Source organism: Nomascus leucogenys, chromosome 17, assembly GCF_006542625.1.
Source record: "Nomascus leucogenys isolate Asia chromosome 17, Asia_NLE_v1, whole genome shotgun sequence".
NCBI classification, from domain to species: domain Eukaryota; kingdom Metazoa; phylum Chordata; class Mammalia; order Primates; family Hylobatidae; genus Nomascus; species Nomascus leucogenys.
In genome coordinates, this window is record NC_044397.1 from 34,885,403 (window position 1) to 34,907,010 (window position 21,608).

Sequence of the window (21,608 nt, forward strand, 5' to 3'; positions counted from 1 at the left end):
AAAATAGTATTGCCTGGGTTTTCTCAGGAAGTGAGAATCTTTGGATTATTTCTCCTCCTCTACCTTCTCCGATCTCTGCAGGAGATAAGTCCCCCTTCATATCATATCAGTTATACTGGCATTGCAATCACTTCATTTTTTTCTAGCTTTTAGAAAATCCTGTCTCCCATTTTCCAGTTCTTCCCTGGTCCTCATTCGTCCACTCTAGCCTCTGGTACCAAAACTCTATTGCCATTTAAAGCTTTTTCTGACCACAGAAATCTTGGATAGGATCTCAAATGTCTTCATTGGCTAACTCAGATCTCTCAATCTTAGAGACTCCAACCCTCCCTCATATTTGTGTTCACCTGTTGACCTGTTACAGTTTTTCTGTGAAATGTGTATTTATATATCTTTCCATCTTGTTTTCTAGGCTGTGTAGCAAGTTCTTCTTGGACAAGGCCTAGCTACAATTCTCTAAGCCTTACTTTTTGGTACACAGGGCTGTGTATTTAGTTCATAGGGCTATGCCCATTTGAGGGCAACAGAATGAGGCTGTATAGGTTTTCCATTCTCTTCTTGCTTGACTTTCCCTTACTAAATCCTGCGCAGGTCTTGGAAAGAGAGCATACCTGTCGCAGGCCCTGGGCCGTGGTTAATGTGTGCATCTGCTTGGCAGGGCCTGCCAAGCCTAATAGAGAGGAAGTCTCCTCATCCCAGGAAGAAAGTCTGCAGCTGAACAGCATCCCGCCCACGCCCACCCTCACCTCCACAGCCGTGAAGAGCAGGCAGCCCCTGTGGGGGTTGAAAGAGATGGAGGAAGAAGATGGCTCAGAGTTGGATTTTGCCCAGGGGTGAGGTCATGGAGGGAATCTGGGTGTCTGAGTTCCCAGTTTGGTTTCTGGCTGCCTCCATCTTGCTGTTTCTGTTTCGTGGTTCCCTGCTGTAGCACTCCCTCATTATTGGGTTCTTCTCTAATCCTTCTCCATTTTTTAGCTTTAAAATGCATCTCTCTGAGCTTTTCTCCCCATTAACACCAGCTGCCTGACATCCTCTTCTTACCCTTGATTTTTATCCCATCATTGATCCTGCTTCATTCCCAGCAGTCAGCCCCTTGCAGGCACCCAGAGGTCAAGGTTCTTGGGTCCACAGTATTTCCAGACTCCACGCAACCCTTCAGGTCCTGGTCTGGGCAACCAGCTGATGCGGTGAGCTTTTCTCATCATCTCCTGTCTTCACTTCAAATCTGTTGCCCACTGTGAGGGGATTCCTGTCTCACCCATTGCCTCTCTGTGGGTACTTTTTAGACTTGTTTTAGCCACAGAGCTCTATCTGGAAACCTACTATGCTGTACTTACTGCTCCCCACTTCCCCCACCCCGGGTGTCTGAGAAACTCTCAGGGGTCCTCAAAGAACATTTTGAAAAGCCCGTCTCTTTGCCCCTACATCAGACTCAGCCTTATGGAAGAGGACGAGGAAGAAGAGTTAGAAATTCAGGATGAGTCAAGTGAAGAACGGCAGGATACAGACATGGTGAGTAGACCACCCTGCCCTTCTCTCTCAAGAACTAGGGGCTGATATGCCAAAGAGAAGCCAGGGTGTTTCCCCTCTCTCCGCTCGGTAATGCCTGGTCTCTAAAAGCTGAATGAATCTAGAGTAAAGGAGGACAGGTTATACGTTGGTTTGGACTTTGCTTGGACTCTACTTTCATTAAAGAATAAGGAAAAGAAATTGCAAATACCAAAGAAGGTTGGAATAGCACTCTTGCTCCCAATCCCTAAGTAAATATTGTTGCCTCCGAACCCCCTAGGAATTGGAAGGAGTCCTAATGCTGGTGGTGGGAGGTCATTCAGTCCAAGTGGCAGCCCCTTCAGTGTCTCTCCTCCCAACACATGACCCCCTGTCCTCCCTCTCCTTACTAGAGGGCTTCCCCTCCCTGTCCCTTCCCTCACTCCCCTTCTAACTTAGCCTGTTTCCCCAGGAGGAACTGCTGCTGGTGTAGTGGGAAAAGCCTGGCATTTGGAGTGAGGTGACATGAGTGCTAGTCCTCAACTCCATGTCAAGTTAGCGCTTTACCCCTCCTCAGCCTCCATTTTCTCATCTTTATTTTTTAATTATTTTTATTTTTTGAGGTAGAGTCTCCCTCTGTCACCTAGGCTGGAGTGCAGTGGCACAATCTCAGCTCACCACAACCTCTGCCTCCTGGGTTCAAGCAATTCTCCTTCCTCAGACTCCCAAGTAGCTGGGATTACAGGTGCATGCCATCATGCCCGGCTAATTTTTTTTGTATTTTTAGTAGAGATGGGGTTTTGCCATATTGGCCAGGCTAGTCTCGAACACCTGATCTCAAATGGATCCACCTGCTTCAGCCTCCCTAAGTGCTGGGATTACAGGTGTGAGCCACTGCGTGCGGCCCATTTTCTCATCTTTAAAACAGAGCTGTTAGCCTGTAGTTCCAGCAACTCAGGAGGTGAAGACAGGAGGATCAATAGCCCGAGAGTTGGAGTCCAGCCTGGGTAACATAGTAAACACCTGTCTCTTAAAAAAAAAAAAAAATTCAAAAATAAATAAAATGGACCTTTTACATAAAATATAAGGTAAAACCACCTTATAAATGGAAAAGGGCTATGTCTGAGTTCAGGCTACTGTAACAGAATTCCATAGACTGGTGTCTTACAAACAGAAATGTATTTCTCACAGTTCTGGAGGCTGAAGTCCAAGGGCTGGGTTCTGGTGAGGGCCTTCTTCCAGCCTGCAGACTGCTGGCTTCTAGTTATATCCTCATCTGGAGGAGAAACAGCAAGGTAGCCCTCTGGCCTGGGCTTAGAAGGGCATTCATCCATCCATGAGGGCTGCACCCCTATGACCCAATCACCTCCCAAAGGCCCCGCTTCCAAACAGCATCACACTGGGGGAAGGATTTCAATATGTAGGTTTGGGGGGACACAGATATTCAGTCCATTACAGGCTGTGTATCTTCTGCTGTTATTCTTCTGTTCTCTGCAAGGAGGGAAAAATAACAGAATAGAACAGAACAGGGGAGTCTTGTGCTCAGAAGGAGAAACCAAACAATGATACCTTCAAATCAGAGACTAGAGAGCAAGGCCTCTGTTAAAATATTATTTCCTAACATCTCAGAAAAAATCCATTTTCTGGTTTCCAAACCAAAGGCATTTAAGGGGGTCAGTCAGCAGGCCAAGAAGTGCTCTGCAGTCACGCCTGATCCTCATGCCCACACTAACTTCCCTCCCAGGAGGTGCCATAGGGGCCTGCTGTGCCCATATTTGTTCTTATGAGGCTGGGAAAGGAACTGGTTTTTTTATTTGCGAAGTGACAGGAGTGTGGAAAGGCCTTTTTGATTTTTAACCTCATTCTGTCTAGCAAGCAAGTAACTACTCTTCCCCCAGTGAGCGCGGGCTGGACCTCTTAGATTCTACAGAGCTGGATATTGAGGTGAGTGTCCCCAGAGCAGGAAGAGTTATGTGTCCTTGGGAAATGCTGGCAGGCAACCCATGCACTCATCAAATTGACAGGCCATAGCCTGGGGGTGGCCCTCTGAGCTGTCTCTGGGGCTTTAAGGGTAACCCAGGGGAGGATGGTCTGCCCATTGGCCCGTTACTGTGTCCTGTGTATTCCTTTCATCTTTCTCATTATAGGATTTCTGACAGGACTCTGGGCCCCTCCCCAGCTCCACTCCCTACCTCAAGAATGTGACCATTTGGAAAAGGCAAAGAGAAAAGGAGCAAAATGAAGCATTCCCCCAGGCTTCAGCCCTGGGCTCTGAGGGGAAAGAGTTGGGCATTGTTTTTCTAACCTAACCTTTCCCTCTGGTGATGTTGGGGTAGAGAAGCCGAGAGACCCTGTCCTCCCTAATGCACTGTGGCCCAGTCCCCCTGCCTTTTTCACGTTCTGTTTGGAGTGGAGAGGGGCAGCACCTCTCTGTGTTTAATGGAAACAGCCCATAGTTTCCTGGATTTTTGGAACGTCTTTCTCAGCCTATTTTGTGTCCTAATGATTCGCTCAATAAACATGTTTGAATCCACACATTCCCTAGGTGTGGCCTGAGATCATTAAACTGATGGAGGTCAGGTTCTTGGTCTGCTTTGTCCCATGGCCCAGCGTATAGGTGTCCTCACCCCCCGAAGGTGCTTTGTCTACAGGCTCTCCAGGAAGTATTGCTTAGTAACTGAGAGGCGGGGTGAGGCAGTGGAGATAGGGAGAGATTGACTGCCTGTGAGTAGTTTATCTAGTGGCCACAGCCTCTGCAGCAGTGAAAGTTGTGCTGACAGGTGGCAGAGTGGAGCAGGACCTTGTGAAACTACCTGTCTCACCCCCGTGAGCCAGGCCAGGCCATGTGTCCTGGCAGCCTTCACCCAGGGGTTCTTTCCAAAGGAAATTTTATCCTCTCATCCCAAAGATACCCGTCATAATTTGGAATTTGATCAAATCACAGTATCTGAGAGTTAAAAGGAAACTAAGGAGTTACTCTAAATGTCCAACCCTAAAATCCAAGTGACAGATGTCACTTTCACTCTTGCCTTCTCCAGCTAGTTCTTCACCAAATTCTGTCAAGACTTGGTGAAGAAAATTCTCTGGCCTCTGTCCTCCACACATTGTCACCATCATCTCTCACCTAGACTGCTGCAGTGCAGCCTCAGGGCCAGCCTCTTGAAACTCAGACAGACTTGTTTGCTCTTGTTTTTCCTTGTGGAGCAGCACAGCACCTCTGTTCTCTCTTGTCCCTCTGACAAGCAGTATTTGAAGACAGCTATTGTCATTTTGTACTTTCACTGTTTTCTTCTGTGGTTTAAGGAATGCTTCAGCCTCTCTCTTTAGATATAATTTCCAGTTCTTCCCATCATGGGCACCTGCTTTAGTGACAGGTTCTCACTGTGGTCTCCTAGGCCAGACACAGCCATCCAGCTAGTGATCTGTGCAGAAAGAGCCATGACTTCCTGCGATCAGGTCACTCAGCCAAGACCACCTCACCCCTTTCATTCTCCCTCCCCGCCCCCACCTGCCCCTCCCAGATGGAAGCTAGAAGAAATAGGGTTGTGAGTCTCCTTTTGGAAAGGTAGCCCTGGGGGAGTCAGAGCTGGGGTGTGGGGGAAGGCTAACTCATTAAGTGATCTTTTGCCTGTATTCAGGTAGAATAGCTCTGGGGAGAGGAGCCTGTTTTGTGGGATGAGGGAACAGAGTGGGAGAACTGAGGAGAAGATGCGGAGGTCTCTAAAAATCCAGGAGGGGAAAGATTCCTGAGTTATTTAAATACTAACCAAGCTAAGGGTGCTTCACAAGAGGATATGAGCAGCTTGGGGGCTTTGCATCAATATGGACACCTGTGTACAGCCAGGCAGCCCAGTGCACTGGGTTGAGTCACAGCCTTAGAATCTGGGAGCTTGACACCATGCTCCCTAAAGCCTTTGACACTGTTTATTGAGAGGCTGGGTCTAGGTTGTCTCCTCTTGAATATGGGCTCTGTGATGCTTGACTAATAGAAGATGATAGAAATGATGCCATGCTAGTTACTGGGCCCAGATTTTAAGAAAACTGGCAGTTTCTATTTCCTGTCTCTTCCTGTACCTGGGTTCACACTTGGAACCTGGTCACCATTCTGTGAGCAAGGCCAGCAGCCGAAGGAAAAGGCCGTGTGTAGGTGTTCCTGCCAGCGGTTCTCACCGAGGTCCCAGCCAACATCCATGCTGGCTGCCAGACTCAGTCCAGACGGGAGTCAGATGATTCCACCCTCCCCTGTTTTTCAATTTTCCCAGCTGAGGTCCAGGCATCAGGGAGCAGAGACAGCCCATCTTTTCTGTGCACTTTCCAAATTCCTGACCATGGAGTCCATGAGCATAATAGGATGTAAACCACTCAGTCTGGAGAGGTTTGTTATGTAGCCATAGCAACTGGAACAGGGCCGTGGAGTCATAAGACTCCCAACTTTTGGACATTTATATCAGTTTTTTTTTAAAAATTGTAGGTTATATAAACATACTAATTCTTCTATATTATACACATTTAAAATGTAACAGATGAGTTGATGAAATAAGTGTTTTAAAATATTTCATTGGTTAACAGTGCAAAATACCTTTTTGCTCTTAAAAAAGGGCTTAGTGAGAGCAAAGTGAGAAACATTTTTTAAAATCATGGTTCAACATTTTCTGAAATTCAGTTGAAAGTTCAGTTTAGGGCTGGGTGCGGTGGCTCACACCTGTAATCCCAGCACTTTGGGAGGCCAAGGCGGGCAGATCACGAGGTCAAGAGATTGAGACCATCCTGGCCAACATGGTAAAACCCCGTCTCTACTAAAAATACAACAAAATTAGCTGGGTGTGGTGGCGTGTGCCTATAGTCCCAGCTACTCGGGAGGCTGAGACAGGAGAATCGCTTGAACCCGGGAGATGGAGGTTGCAGTGAACCGAGATTGCGTCACTGCACTCCAGCCTGGCGACCCAGCAAGACTCCGTTTCAAAAAAAAAAAAAAAAAGTTCAGTTTATTCTGATACTTAATTTTAATGACCTTCATAACTGCCAGGAGTACCTCTCAAAAATAGGCAAATCCAAGTGGATTAGGTGCCTCTTTGCAGTTACCACTTTTTAAATAGATCCAAACCTGCTGAAAATCTTCATCTAGAAGACTTGTGAATAGGTCAGAGGATGATTTCCCGGCGCAGACAACAGTGCTGTTGTGAGGATAGGCATTGTCTGGGAGCACAAAACCTGAAGTGTGTGAGCTGCAGTGTGTGGTGATGGGCTAGGGGTTTGCCTCTCTTCCCTCAGGATACTGATCATATTCCAGGGGAATCATGACTTACAATGTTTTTATCTACACTTGATCTTGGCCAAAAGGCCAAGAAGCGATACTGTGTTTTTGTCTTAAAAGGTTAGAATTTTTCTTTATTTCTGCTGCACAACATCTGTGGATATTTTTTTGTGCACGCCCTTACCCTGACAGGCTCAGCTGTGAAGGGTTCGTGCCAGTGAGCCCCACTGCCGGTCATCCAGGACAGCCCAGGGCTCTGGCTTCTCAGCAGCACCTCCCACTGGCCAGGCCCAGACCAGGCTGGACAAGCCTGAGGCCAGCTCAGGTAGCAGGCACGGAGGCCTCTGCCCAGCCTGGTAAGTGATGCAGAGCAGTGCTTTTCAGGGGCTGGCACTGTAGGGTCCAGCCCTACTAGGTCTGTGGGTTTTTCTCCTCCTGTGCGGAGATGAGAGATCGTAGAAATGAAGACACAAGACAAAGAGAAGAAAAGACAGCTGGGCCCAGGGGACCACTACCACCTAGACGCGGAGACCAGTAGTGGCTCTGAATACCTGACCACGCTGCTATTTATTGTATACAAGGCAAAAGGGGCAAGGTAAGGAGTGTGAGTCATCTCCATTGATTGATAAGGTCACAAGAGTCACGTGTCCACCGGACAGGGGGCCTTTCCCTTTTAGGTAGCCGAGGCGGAGAGAGAGAGGACAGTTTACGTCATTATTTCTTCTATGCTCTTCTCAGAAAGATCAAAGACTTTAATACTTTCACTGATTCTGCTACTGCCATCTAGAAGGTGGAGCCAGGTGTACAGAGCGGAATGTGAAAGTGAAACAGGAGCGTGACTGCTGAAGCACAGCATCACAGGGAGATGGTTAGGCCTCCAGATGGCTGTGGGCGGGCCTGACTCATGTTAGGCCTTCCACAAGAGGTGGTGGAGCAGGATCTTCTCTAACTCCCCCTGGGAAAGGGAGACTCCCTTTCCCGGTCAGCTAAGTAACGTGTGCCTTCCCAGGCACTGGCGCTACCGCTAGACCAAGGTCAGCTAAGTAACGGGTGCCTTCCCAGGCACTGGCATTACCACTAGACCAGGGAGCCCTCTAGTGGCCCTGTCTGGGCATGACAGAGGGCTCACACTCTGGTCACTTCTCACCGTGTCCCTTCAGCTCCTATCTCTGTATGGCCTGGTTTTTCCTAGGTTATAATTGTAGAACAAAGATTATTATAATGGAATAAAGAGTAATGCTATAAACTAATTATTATATTAATATATAATCATATCTATAATCTATTTCTAGTATAACTATTCTTATTCTATGTGTTTTCTTTATTATACTGGAACAGCTTGTGCCCTCGGTCTCTTGCCTTGGCAGCTGGGTGGCTTGCCTCCCACATAGCACTGCTGGGCATTGTCTGTTAATATTGAATAATTGTTTTAAGATTATTTTCAATGATTTTCAATAAGGCTTTACCTTTTTTAACTTGCACTGTGGCCATGAGCTCTGCCAGAAGTGACTTGTTGGTGTTATCTCCTGAGTTATAAAGTGAAGGGATTTTTTTTTTTTTTTTTTTTCAGATTACTGAGTCTTCAGTTACTAGGTAAGTCGCCCCATCCTTATAACTCCAGGTGACACTGACCGGGGTTTATGGGATGAAAGAGGAGTGTGTGCTTGGATGATGGGGTGTGATATTGAAGGGGAGAAAGGTTTCTTCTCACCCATTGACATCGTGAGGTCTTCCTTGAGTGCTTTAGATCCTTCCCTCAGGATAGAATGAAATACTGAGATCCTAGAAAGGATTCACAAGACGAGTCACTCATCAGTGCAGATTCACCGATTCACCTCTAGATGTGTGTGGGATTTTGATGGCAGAGAGAAACAGGCACTGAAGATTTTTGGTTAGGACAGGGCAGAGAAATAAGGAGAAGAGGTGAAAATTCACCAAAGGATAGATAAACCCGGGGCGTTTAGAGAAGACCTGTAGTGTGCAAAGGAGCCCAGAATCCTGGGGAAACTTGGAGGGAAATATACTTAATTTGATTCACTAAGTTAGGCCCAGTGAAGGGATTGGGCGGCATAGGTAGAAGCCAAAAAATAAAGCATCCTGCATTGCTGGAGTAGCCTCTGTTTCTGAGGTCACATCCGAACTTAGCGAGGCAGCTTAACCTGCTGAGAGACGTGGGTTCAACACCTGGCTCCTGCACTGCCAGGGCAGAGGACTGCCGTTTGCTGACACAATCTTGTAATTCAATTTAATTTTTTAACCAAGGTGTGGGAGAAGGCAGCTCCACATAATGCTGAATATTATGGGTTCTGAAGTGAAAATTTTTGTCAGGGTTTAAATTTTGGCTTCATTGTGTAAGTATCCTTTCCACCCCGGTCAAGTTATTTCCCACATAAAGTGATTGCTAAGTATGGAGCTGATGTACGTGCATCACTGAGAATGGGTTTAGCACATAGTATCCACTGAAGACGCTATCTCGCATTAGCTGTATTACTGTGATAAAGGATAAGCTATACTTAAAGTTACAGAGGAACAAAAGCGGCCCTTTTCACAACATTTAAAACAGGCATGTAAAAATAAATGCAGTAGTGACAAGTCTTATGCTACAGACTCAGATGGGCAGAAACAACTTTATTTTTCCTCTATAATTTCAAGCTCTTTTTCTGCCCAGCTGCTGAGAAAATTTAACTTCTGAGTCTTCTTGGCTTCCTTCCTTTTCCCTAAGGTTGTGTCAAGTGCCAAAGCATTTAGGGGAGGGAGGAGGCCTCTAGTCCTCTGTCAAAAATATTTTGGATTTTTCTAGCCATTTCCCTTTCTCTGTGGTGAGACTAGGCCCTCCAGGACCCTGTGTTTTGGCCCCAGGAATTGAGACCATCCGAATCAGCTGCCTGGTCTCAGCTGTGGGCCCACGGGCCTACAGAAGAACAGAGGCTCCTCAGGGCTGAGCTGTTTGCTGCCCAGAACCAAGGCTAGGATGAGGAGCTCAGACTCTTCCAGTGGAAGCAGTGCTAGGACTGAGACAGCCCTGCCTGAAGAGGGGACATTGACATGCAGTTGATCTGCCTGGGAAGGTGTAATAGAGATGAACTTATGTCATCACATCTTCCACACAAGCCACAAAGAAAGCTAATCCTGATTCCTGGTGAGAAGAAACCAAACTCAAGGAATGTTTTATATCACAGGATGGTCATAGCCTGTACTGGGGCACAAGCCAGGGCTGAGTAGAGTGCTGCCCCTGCACTCACTGACTTGATCCTCTTATTTACTCTGTGGATCGGTCCCTGTTGGGATCCTGCTGCTTTGGGAAATTGCTGTGTTAAGCTTGCAGAGCTATGAAATTGTGGCCCTATTTCAAACCCATGAGGGCCTAATTCTACAGACCGACCACTGGGCTGTTTTACTGCAGCAGGACTTGGGCTGGGGATGCAGGGATTTCACCAAGGAATGTTGGGCAGGAGGTGGCCATTGTGAAACCTGTCCCATCTTGCCTGTACCTCCTGGCTGAAAGTGGGATGCAGGAGTTAGATTGCCCAGCTTAGGAATTATTTGTGGTTTTGCTGTTCACAATTCTGGAGAATGTTCAGGGATACTCAAGAAGTTCTGAGAATAAGGGCCCTCACATATATCAGAACATGAAAGCATTCCAGTTAGGACCTTGTGATATTGAAACTAGAATAAGCAACCCAATGGATAGACTATGAAAGAGAATCCACATATAGACCTATGTGTAAGAATTTATGATCAAGGTGGCATTTTGAAACAGTAGGGAAGGAGCCCAGCAGCAAATGGTCTGGGGACTCCTGGCCCTCCACCTGAGACATTACACAGCTCTTTTTTTGAGACAGAGTTTCGCTGTTGTTGCCCAGGCTGGAGTGCAATGGTGGGATCTCGGCTCACCACAACCTCCGCCCCTGGGTTTAAGCGATTCTCCTGCCTCAGCCTCCCGATTAGCTGGCATTACAGGCATGCGCCACCACAACCAGCTAATTTTGTATTTTTAGTAGAGACGGGATTTCTCCATGTTGGTCAGGTTGGTCTCGAACTCCCGACCTCAAGTGATCTGCCTGCCTTGGCCTCCCAAAGTGCTGGGATTACAAGCGTGAGCCACTGTGCCTGGCTACACAGCCTTTTTTTTTTCTTCTTTTTTTGAGACAGAGTCTCGCTCTGTCGCCCAAACTGGAGTGCAGTGGTGCGATCTCTGCTCACCACAAGCTCCACCTCCCGAGTTCACGCCATTCTCCTGCCTCAGCCTCCTGAGTAGCTGGTACTACAGGTGCCCCCCACCATGCCCAGCTAATTTTTTTCGTATTTTTAGTAGAGATGGGGTTTCATCGTGTTAGCCAGGACAGTCTCGATCTCCTGACCTCGTGATCCGCCTGCCTCGGCCTCCCATAGTGTTGGGATTACAGGCGTGAGCCACCGCACCCGGCCTACACAGCCTTTTAATACCACCTCCAAAGTAAAGTTCTTCATGGACTAGGAAGAAACTCTTTATAGAGTTATGCATAAAAACAAAGCCATAAAAATATTTTCATAATCTTAGCCTTCCTAAGCAATACACAAAAACCAGAAATGATAATGTTAAAGAACAAGCCTCATGAAAATTCACAGGGAGGGGAACGGAAGGAGCTGGCCAGAGGAGAACTTTGTGTTCTATGCTGTTTGAATCTTACACAGTGAGAATTTAGGGGATAATGTGACTTAAAAAATTGAAAAAAAAAATTGAAAAGGGTGGGTAGTCAACTTTGTACCATGGCTTTTAAATCCCTCAGTAAGTTCTGGGCTCCCGTATTGGGGTGAATAAAAAAGACAGTTCCTCCAGGGCTCAGTGTCCACCTGTGAAAATGCCCCCAGGGCTGCTGAGAACCCAACTGGGAGGCCACCTGCAATCCTGTGATGATCATCCAAGAAGGAAGGGCGCACTACTCTGGGGCAGCTTCCTGGAGGTGGTGGGATTTGATCTCCTTCTTACAAAGTGGGATTTCAGCAGGTGGTGTAGGGAAGTTTAAATTTTTTCCCTGAAGGTTTGATAATCTGAGTCTATGAAACAAACATAAAACATTAACAGGAAAAAAACCGACTTAAAAATGTTATTACGTGCACACATGTGCACAAGTCATACAAAATATATAAAAAAAGAAATGGCCAGATGGTTGACACTTTTATAACCGTCTTGAAATTACAGAAATAATGGGAGGCCTGGAGCGCAGCAAGACAGATTAGGGGAAGGGGAGAGGAGAGACTTGGCTAGCAAAGGTCTCGTTCTGCAGGTGACACCTCACAGCTGGTGCTCTGCGGAGCCTGTGGTAAGCAAGCCCTTCAGACCCTTAAAGGGGTCTGCCTCTCAGTTTGTCTTTCCTAGATCCAGACACGGGGACTGCAGAGAAAGGCTGTGTGCATCTGCTATCTACTCCACTGTCTCCTCTGCAGAGGTGGATTTCCCTGACTGAAGACCACGTTGCAGGCCCACAGCTGCCTACAGGCCCTCTGGGCAACCGTCCCAAAATATGGCAAAGAAACCTATTCTGAGGTTAAATATTTTGGTTTCTTTCAGTGGGAGGCAAGGGTCTTCTGGAGTAGGGAGGTAGATGTCTAGCAGCCTCAGGTGCTCTAGGTGCTCTGCAGCTACGCTGGCCAGGCCACCTGAGGTAGGTCCCCTCTGCACCAGTCTCGCACCCTGCCTGGGGGATGGTAGTGGAGAAAGCAGTAAAAGCAGGTCTGAGGCAGGTGTGGAGATCAGTACAGGTGGCCTGGGCGAAGGGCAAAGGGTGAAGAGAATGTTGGGAGCCATGGGTGACTGGCTGCAGGCATAGGCACCATGAAGGCCACTACGGGCTGCAGGGTGTGGATAAGGGGACAGAGTTTACCCCAGAGACCAAATTGGTTTGTGTCAAACACCACAGGATTTTTATTTTGTATTTTTTTAATTTTTAATTTTTTTTTTTTTTTTTTTTTTGAGATAGGGTCTCACTCTTGCCCATGCTGGAGTGTAGTGGCGTGATCTTGGCTCACTGCAGCCTCCACCTCCCAGGGTCAAGTGATCCTTCTGCCTCAGCCTCCCGAGTAACTGGGACTACAGGCGAAAGCCACCACACCCGGCTAATGTTTATTTTTTGTAAAGGCAGGGTCTCAGTATGTTGCCCAGGCTGGTCTCAAACTCCTGGGCTCAAGTGATCCACCCACCTCAGCCTCCTGAAGTGCTGGGATTACAGTCATGAGACACCACATCCAGCCAGCACCACAGGACTAAGCAGACACGGGCAAACCAGGGCCCAGAGAGGTGACTTGGGACAGGGCTGTCTCTTTAGTCCTTACCACACCGTGGATGAGATCAACCTTAAGACAGCACCCTGGGCTCTCACTGGACTCTGGATTCCAGGTCACAGCACACAAAGCAAACTGATCCCTGGAAAGGGTCACCTGTTGCTGCCTAGCAGCATTCTGGTAGGTTTGCATCCTCGAGGTGACATAAGCAGTGAAGCAATTCAGAGCAACATTTATTTATCAAGACAGGGTCTCACTCTGTCACCCAGACTGGAGTGCAGTGGTGTAATCATGGTTCACTGCAACTTCCACCTCCTGGGCTTAAGCGATCCTTCAACCTCAGCCTCCCAAATAGTTGAAACTACAGGTGCCTGCCACCATTCCTGGCTAATTTTTTCTTTCTTTCTTTCTCCTTCTTTTTTTTTTTTTTTTTGTAGAGATAGGGTCTCACCATGTTGCCCAGGCTGGTCTTGAACTCCTGGACTCATCCTAAAGTGCTGGCCTCTCATTCCCTGTCTGTGCACACCTCATGGCAAGGGCCAGCCCGTTTCCTCCCGGTCACCCCCAAATCTTGCTGCTTTTAATTCAACTCAGAGGTATGCAATTGAGGTAGGAGGGCAGGGGAAGTGCGGATGGCAGGACATGGATGGCCCTTGAGGCATTGGCTCTGGGTGTCATGGGCTGTGAGAGTCAAGAAGGGCAGTGGCCTGCCTGACTTGGGTTCACTCTGGCCACTGCGGTGAGAACTGAAACCAGCCAGGCCAATTCTCCATTGTTCGTGCTCTTCCAGGCAGGAGAATATTAGGTCTGGAGTCACAAGGTAGCAGGGGCTAGGGGTTGCAGGGGGATGTTGGGAAGAAGTGGTCCTTTGGTCAGGGTGGGAAGCCAGCAGGATTTCCTGGTGCATTGGAGGTGAAAGGGAAGAGGCTCTGGTGGCTGTGCTTTGGGCCCGAGCAGCCAGAAGCCAGTTGCCATCACCTATGACAAGGGAGACAGCGCCTGGGGCAGAGTCCAGTATGGGGTGCATTCAGGGTAGATCAGGAGGTATGAGTGGGCAGTGGGCGAGCCAGGCTGGGGGTTGTGTGGGAGGCCTGGGTTGCAGGTGTAAGCGTGGGACCGACGTCAGATTGGTGGTGGGTCATGCACGCTGGGCTGGCTCTCAGGTCCTCCCTGCTGGCTTCCCACTCCCAGGGGCTTTCTCCTCCCAGATTCCTCAGCTGGGTGAGGGGCAGGACAGAGCCCTTTCCTAGGGAAGCCCGGCACCCCTTGCTGTCCAGGGAAGGGGAGTCCTTCTAGCCCCTGGCAGCTTCTCTGCCCCTCCCCTGGCCTCCCAAGGCCTAGCCAAAGCTGGGTTCTCACCCACCTGTGCCACCCTGCCTTGTTACCCGGAAGCACAGCCTTGGGGACTGAGCGGGCCCTCACTGTTACTTTAAGAAAGGAATCAGCCACTTTGTGTTCACCACCTCTGGGGAGGGTATGAGAGGAGAGAAGGCAGTGGCTGTTTGGCTGCTGACAACATGAAGACTTCCTGCGATGAGAACAGAGGCACAGGTGCCAGCCCTGCAGCCCCCAGAACCCAGACTGGAGGGGGCCATGGGGCGCCGGACCCTGGCCCTGTCCTGGGTGCTGCTGACCCTGTGTGTCACTGCGGGTGAGTGCCGGCACCAGAGAGGGGCAGGGGCTACAGGGAGGGTGATGTAGGACAACAGCCCACTGACCTTGCTGCTGTTCCACAGGGACCCCAGAGGTGTGGGTGCAAGTTCAGATGGAGGCCACCGAGCTCTCGTCCTTCACTGTCCATTGTGGGTTCCTGGGGTCTGGCTCCATCTCCCTGGTGACTGTGAGCTGGGGGGGCCCCAATGGTGCTGGGGGGACCACGCTGGCTATGTTGCACCCAGAACTTGGCATCCGGCAATGGGCCCCTGCTCGCCAGGCCCGCTGGGAAACCCAGAGCAGCGTCTCTCTTGCCCTGGAAGGCTCTGGGGCCAGTAGCCCCTGCACCAACAGCACCTTCTGCTGCAAGTTTGCATCCTTCCCTGAGGGCTCCTGGGAGGCCTGTGGGAGCCTCCCGCCCAGCTCAGACCCAGGTGGGGCTGGGGCGAGGGGCCCAGGAGGGCAGGGAGGGGCTCGGGAACTGGCCACCCATCTGATTCTTGTCTCCGTGCCCAGGGCTCTCTGCCCCGCCGACTCCTGCCCCCATTCTGCGGGCAGACCTGGCCGGGATCTTGGGGGTCTCAGGAGTCCTCCTCTTTGGCTGTGGCTACCTCCTTCATCTGCTGTGTCGACAGAAGCACAGGTGAGACCTGGTCCCTGTCCATGTCCCCCTGACACTGGGCTGGCCACATGCTCTGCAGAGCTCTGACCATCCTCGCTCTCTCCCAGCCCTGCCCCTAGGCTCCAGCCGTCCCACACCAGCTCCCAGACACCGAGAGCACGAGTATGGGTGAGGAGGGGACCTGCTTTGGGGACAAGGTGGCAGGGGTAGGGGGGCCAGGGCTGGGCCCAAGCTGTACCAACTCACTTGACCCTCCTTCCCCTGCATAGGCACCCAGCCAGGCCTCCCAGGCTGCTCTCCACGTCCCTTATGCCACTATCAACACCAGCTGCCGCCCAGCTACTTTGGACACAGCTCACCCCCATGGGGGGCCATCCTGGTGGGTGTCACTCCCCACCCACGCTGCACACTGGCCCCAGGGCCCTGCCGCCTGGGCCTCCACACCCATCCCTGCATGTGGCAGCTTTGTCTCTGTTGAGAATGGAGTCTACGCTCAGGCAGGGGAGAGGCCTCCCCGCACTGGTCCTGGCCTCACTCTTTTCCCTGACCCTCAGGAGCCCAGGGCCATGGAGTGATGCTTAGGAGTTCAATGAGAGAGACCATGAGGCCACTGGGCTTTCCCCTTCCCAGGCCTCCTGGGTGCCACCCCCTTATGTTATTCTTGGGCCTCCAATAAGTGTTCCACAGGTGCGTGGCCAGGCCCACCTGCTGTAGATGTGGTCTGTGTGCATGTGTGGGTGTGTGTGGGCACAGGTGTGTGTGTGTGAGTGACAGTTACCCCATTCCAGTCATTTCCTGCTGTGACTAAGTCAGCAACACAGTTCCTCTGACGTGGGCCTTGGCTGTGCTTCTTTGGGGGTGAAGAGATTGGGGAGGAAGTCTCCACCCCTGCGAGGCAGAAGCCAGGTGAGAACCAGAGTGGGTTGGGGCCTCCTTGCAGGGCTGGGTTTGGCCCAGGGAGAGGGCAGTGTCCCAATCTTAGAGATCTGTCCTGGCTTCTTGGGGTGGCGGAGGGTTGGGGGAGCTTTTTGAGGGACACCTGTGGCTGCCTAGATAGGATTGGGGGATCCCAGCAGGATGGTCCCTGCTCCAATCCCACCATGTCCTAGGACAGCAGCAAGGGTTCCTGGGGCTTCAGCCTGAGAGAAGTCCCTGTGGTTTGACCTGGCGTCCCTCTGCCGGGCTCCCTGCTGTGGCCTGGGCTGGGGTCCTGATGCCCTCCTTCCACAGCTGGCATCAGGCAGGGCTGGAGGGTAGGAGGACTCGCCTGAAATCTCCCTTCAGTCACTTCCCCCACCTCCTCTCGGGGCAGGCAGAGGCCTTCACAGACATGGGGGCCTCCCCACAAAATGTTCCATCCAGAGCCGGCCCTTCTGCTTGTGGGCCTCACAGCCTGGGCCTGACGGGGCCTTTGCCGCACGAGACAGTGTGAGTGAGAGGGTCTGGGCTTCGAGACTCCCCAGGAACGTGGCAGGCCCTAGGTGGTGGGGCAGTGTCGTTCTGGAGCCAGGCTGAGGCTGCTCCCCCAGCTAGGGTGAGTACTCCTGGGGAGGAAGGGCACCTGCCCCTCAGCCCCTCCCTGGGACTGCATGGGGGACATCCCAGGAAGTGCCAGCTGCCAATCAGGAACCATGCCCTACATCCGGCCCAGGGACAGCCTGCCCGGAGGCTGCGTCCACCCGCACCACCCTCTGCAGCCCAGCGCACTGCCCCAGGCAGGCCCTGATGTGGCCTTGCCAGGACCCAGCCCCATCCAGCCCCCAGCTCTACACTGTGCTGGGAAGAGGGTGGTTGCAGGTGGTCAGGCCTGCCTTCCTCAGCTAGTGGTCGTCCTCCTCCTCCCAGAAGCCCTCAGCACTGGCCTAGGCAGCTCAGCAGTTCCTCCAGGGCTGGGGGCTCAAGGAAGACAGGAAGGGGTGCTGCAGAGTTCCCCAAGGAGGGTCAGGAAGGCAGCGCCGGGAGGAAGATGACAGGGAGGGAAGGGAGAGAGCAAGAGCACCTTGGACCCGGGACAGCGGTGTGAACAGTGGGGCTTATAAGGTCTCAGGGGAAGCCTGAAGGGGATCTCCAGAAAGTTGTTTCTCTAAAAAGCAGACAAAGGGGAAGCTCTGAGGGATCCCCCCGCCAGGGCCACTTGCTCATCACACAGTGGAGTAAGAGTCCCCTGGCCTGATCCTGGCTTCCATAAGCTTAGGAGGCTGCAGCCCAGCCTGGTCCCTGTGGGACTCAGAGCCAAACACCTTGGGACCCAGAAAGTCTCCCCACATCCGGCCTGCTCCGTGCTGCCCAGCCTTAAGTGTCAGAGCCAGCAGCAGTGACAAAGGGTGCCCTGAGAATGCATGGTGCACTGTGCTGTGGTGCATGGTTGGGCCTCAGACCCAGAGACCAGGGTGCTGTTGGCTCAGTGTGCATGGAAATTGAGGCCTGAGGGAGCTGATGTGCTCCAAGGGAAGAGCTGAATCAGCCCAGCAGCAGCACCTGCTTCCCCTCCAGTGGCCCCAGGCCTCCAGGACAAGCCCCCAGCACCCATGGCCCAAAGTAAGGTTTTAGCTTTGAATGGACCTGGGTTTGAATCCTGGGGGTCCCTCCCTGGCCTTGTGGCGCCCATGTGGCTCACGTTGAGCATCGGGTACATGAGAAGAGTGAGGAGGCCTGCGGGGATGTGAAGATTGTAAACCAGGAGGCTCCCAAGGCCTGAGCAACTCTTCCTAGATGGTCTTAAAACAAGTCAGGAGGTGGGTATTTTCAGGAAGTCCATTTGACGGATGTGGAGCCCGAGGTGCAAAGCAGTGCCATAACCTCCCCAGGGGGCACAGGGCTGGGAGGAAGAGGAGTTCTTGGGGAAGGAGGGCAGGAGGCAGGCCTGGACAAGTGTGCTCCTGGTAGGTGGAGGTGCAGCTGGCTGATGAGGGTGCTCCATGAGCAGCCTCATGTCTACACCAGGTGCTGTGGCTGACACTGCTTGGGGGCCAGGCCAGATCATGCCTGAAGGGCCTGAGTGTCAGGGCCTAAATCAAGGGCGAGATACACCATGTTCATATATCACAAGGCTCACTGTTTTTTTGGTGGTGGTGGGTTTTTTTTTTTTTTTTTTGAAATGGAGTCTTGTTCTGTCACCAGACTGGAGTGCAGTGGCGTGATCTCAGCTCACTGCAACCTCTGCCTCCCGGTTTCAAGCGATTCTCCTGCCTCAGCCTCCCGAGTAGCTGGGACTACAGGCACCCACCACCATGCCCAGCTATTTTTTGTATTTTTAGTAGAGACAGGGTTTCACCATGTTGGCCAGGATGGTCTCTATCTCCTGACCTTGTGATTCGCCCGCCTCAGCCTCCCAGAGTGCTGGGATTACAGGCGTGAGCCACTGTGCCTGGACTGGTGGTGGTGTTTTGGGACAAGGTCTCACTCTGTCATCCGGGCTGTGCAGTGGTGGGATCTCAGCTCACTGCAGCCTCAACCTCCTGGGCTCAAATGGTCCTCCCACCTCAGGCTCTCAAGTAGCTGGGACCACAGGCACGTGCCACCCTACCTGGCTAATTTTTGTAATTATTATTTTTTTTTTGGTAGAGATGAGGTTTCTTTATGTTGCCCAGGCTGGTCTCAAACTTTGGGCTCAAGTGATCTGCCTGCCTTGGCGTCCCAAAGTGCTGGGATGACAGGCATGAGCCACTGTGCCTGACTAAGGCTCACTGTTAACAGGTCAGTATCCCCAAACTGATTTTTTTTTTTTTTTTTTTTTTGAGACGGACTGTTGCTCTGTCACCCAGGCTGGAGTGCAGTGGCACGATCTTGGCTTACTGCAACCTCCACCTCCTGGGTTCTAATGATTCTCCTGCGTCAGCCTCCTGAGTAGCTGGGACTATGGGTGTGCACCATCGTGTCCAGCTAATTTTTGTATTTTTTTTTTTTTTTTTTTTAGTTGAGATGGGGGTTTCACCATGTTGGCTGGGCTGGTCTCGAACTCCTGACCTCAGGTGACCTGCCCACCTTGGCCTCCCAAAGTGCTGAGATTACAGACTTGAGCCACTGTGCCCCGCCTGAATAAGAGCTTCTTAATCAAAATTTCAGCATGGTTCTGGGTCAAAATTGACCAGCTGATTTAATAAGTTGATGTAAAAATTTTACAGTCAGCTACCCTGGGAGGGGGAGTCTCTCCCTAGTCAGTGAGGAACCAGATGCCAGAGCACTGGCAATGTACAAGGGGCTCGGCCCTGTGGCTCATATGTGTAATCCCAGCACACGGGGAGGATGCCTTGAGCCTGGGAGATTGAGTCCAGCCTGGGTAACACAGTGACACCACATCTCTGCAAAAAAGAAGAAAATTAGAGGGGAACTGTGGTGCGTGCCTATAGTCCCACCTACAGGCACAGCGAGCCCATGTCCCCCACTAAAAAAAGGCCAAGAATGCAGGAAATGTAGATAATATGGGCCCTGTGATGGGTGGAGGCCAAATAGATCAATACAGAATTGAAGAAGACACAGAGCACTTGTATTTCCTTTCAGGCATAGCGCACTGACTAGGACTCCAGTACCGTGAAGGGAGGCAGTGAGAGCAGATGTTTGTGCCTCATTCCTGATCTCAGGGGGAAAGCAGTAACAGGGTGGGTGCCAAGGAGGGGCAGGGGGCCGGGGCAGGGATAGACGTGGCTGGTGAGGAAAGGAGGATAGTTGTTGGGGGAAGGTGGGGACATACAAGCAGCGGTTCTCAATGTGCAGGGTCCTGGCCCCCTCCCCTGCCTCTGCTCCTGAACACTGCATCCCATGCCTCTCCCATGGCCACCTGCTGGGCTAATGGGCTGCATTTAGACTCTGCCCATGTTGGAATCATGCCCTCCTCCAGGGCCGCCGCCTCCTAAAACCCCCCTCTGAGAGACAGCCACAGCCCCAGGCCCTGTCACTGCTGTTGGGGGAGGGAGGATGAACCACCCGGGAGACCTCACACCATTCCAGAGCAGAAATCCTGACACAAAAGAAATCTCCCATGGGGGTTCAGCTGGGTCCAGGGCCCGGAAAGTGACATAAACATGCACCTTACATCTAAGGAGAACGCACGTGGCAGTACCGGGCCTGAGGCCCCTGGGGACTATGTACCCTCCAGAGCTACCCAGAGGCTGTTGGCTAAAAGTTCTATGTGGCACCCTCCTCGGGCAGCCTGGTAAGCAGGTGACCTTCTAGCAGGTGACCTTCTGGGTCCCACGGCTCACAGGCAAGGCAGGAATGGAACCAAGAGTCAGTCCTCAGTGGCTGGATGTCGTATCCCACGCCTGTAATCCCAGCACTTTGGGAGGCTGAGGTGGGCAGATCACCTGAGGCCAGGAGTTTGAGATCAGCCTGGCCAACATGGTGAAACCCTGTCTTTACTAAAAATACAAAAATTAGCTGGGCATGGTGGCACGCACCTGTAATTCCCAGCTACTTGGAAGGCTGAGGCAGGTGAATTACTTGAACCCAGGAAGCAGAAGTTACCGTGAGCCAAGATCACACCATTGCACTCTAGCCTGGGCAACACAGCGAGAATCCATCTCAAAGAAAAAAAACAAACCTCAGACGGGGAGCCACCCTCTTGAGGCCTTGCCCAGACAGCCAGGGGGTCCCTTGTCCTCTCTTCAGCCCACCTTTGCAGGTGGGACCAGTTCAGTCCAAAGCCCCTGTGCCTCAGTTTCCCTGTGGGTTGAATGAGGAGAATGAGGTGTGTAGGGCCTGGCTCAGGCAGAGGGGTTTCCTGAGCACGGAGAGCCTGTTTCCTCAGGCCTGTGAAGGGAGAGAGGGCAGGCTGGCTGGCCCTGGGAAGCACAGAGGAGCCTACTGGGACCAGGGAAGAGACTGAGAAGAGAAGGGAGGCCCGTCCCTGCCTACTTCTGTCTCAAGAAGATTGATATCACTTCCTCTGGTGAAATCCCGCCTTCCTGCCCCCACAGCCCCTCAGCTGATGCCACCTCACCCTGGAGAGGGTGGGCAGAGCCTCCTACGGAGGGAGTCCTGTGGGTCACCAAAGCTCCAGTGACCACCCCCAGGCAAAGGCCAGCAGATCCCCTGTTAGAGACGGGACCAGGACTGCGTGCGGGGTGCCCACTGTTGCTCTGAGACTTCACTTCCTCAGGGAGGCTTCCTCAGGATCTCGAACCTGCGGAAGGAGGACCAGTCTGTGCACTTCTGCCAAGTCCAGCTGGACACACAGATCAGGGAGGCTGTCATGGCAGTCCATCAAGGGGACCCACCTCACCATCACCCAGGGTGAGTCCAGTTGCCCTGGCACCAAGGAACCTTCTAGTTCAGCCAGAAGCTCAAGTATGTGGAGGGAATTACCTGAGGGGCTGTATGAGGGAACAACCT

The 21,608-nt window shown here is 51.6% G+C and overlaps 2 protein-coding genes across 5 annotated transcripts in view; both read left to right on the top strand.

The window, feature by feature from the left end:
* Positions 1-4,027, top strand: part of STAG3 (stromal antigen 3) — a 35,782-nt gene extending 31,755 nt beyond the window's left edge. For 2 of the 4 annotated variants that reach the window (XM_030797232.1, XM_030797234.1), the window contains 5 exons: positions 659-833; positions 1,086-1,187; positions 1,431-1,512; positions 3,361-3,432; positions 3,636-4,021. In XM_030797232.1, coding sequence (XP_030653092.1) covers positions 659-833; positions 1,086-1,187; positions 1,431-1,512; positions 3,361-3,432; positions 3,636-3,644 — 440 coding nt within the window. In that variant the 3' untranslated portion in view covers positions 3,645-4,021. Of the gene's footprint in view, positions 1-658; positions 834-1,082; positions 1,188-1,430; positions 1,513-3,360; positions 3,433-3,635 lie in introns of all 4 variants that reach the window. The other 2 variants (XM_030797233.1, XM_030797231.1) reach the window with 2 other exon arrangements.
* Positions 746-15,871, top strand: PVRIG (PVR related immunoglobulin domain containing). Its single transcript, XM_012496331.2, is given in 7 exon segments — positions 746-833; positions 8,313-8,335; positions 14,438-14,654; positions 14,740-15,090; positions 15,173-15,299; positions 15,386-15,446; positions 15,548-15,871. Coding segments are annotated over 5 exon segments (981 nt in total). The 5' UTR covers positions 746-833; positions 8,313-8,335; positions 14,438-14,536.
* Positions 15,872-21,608: the final 5,737 nt, after the last annotated feature.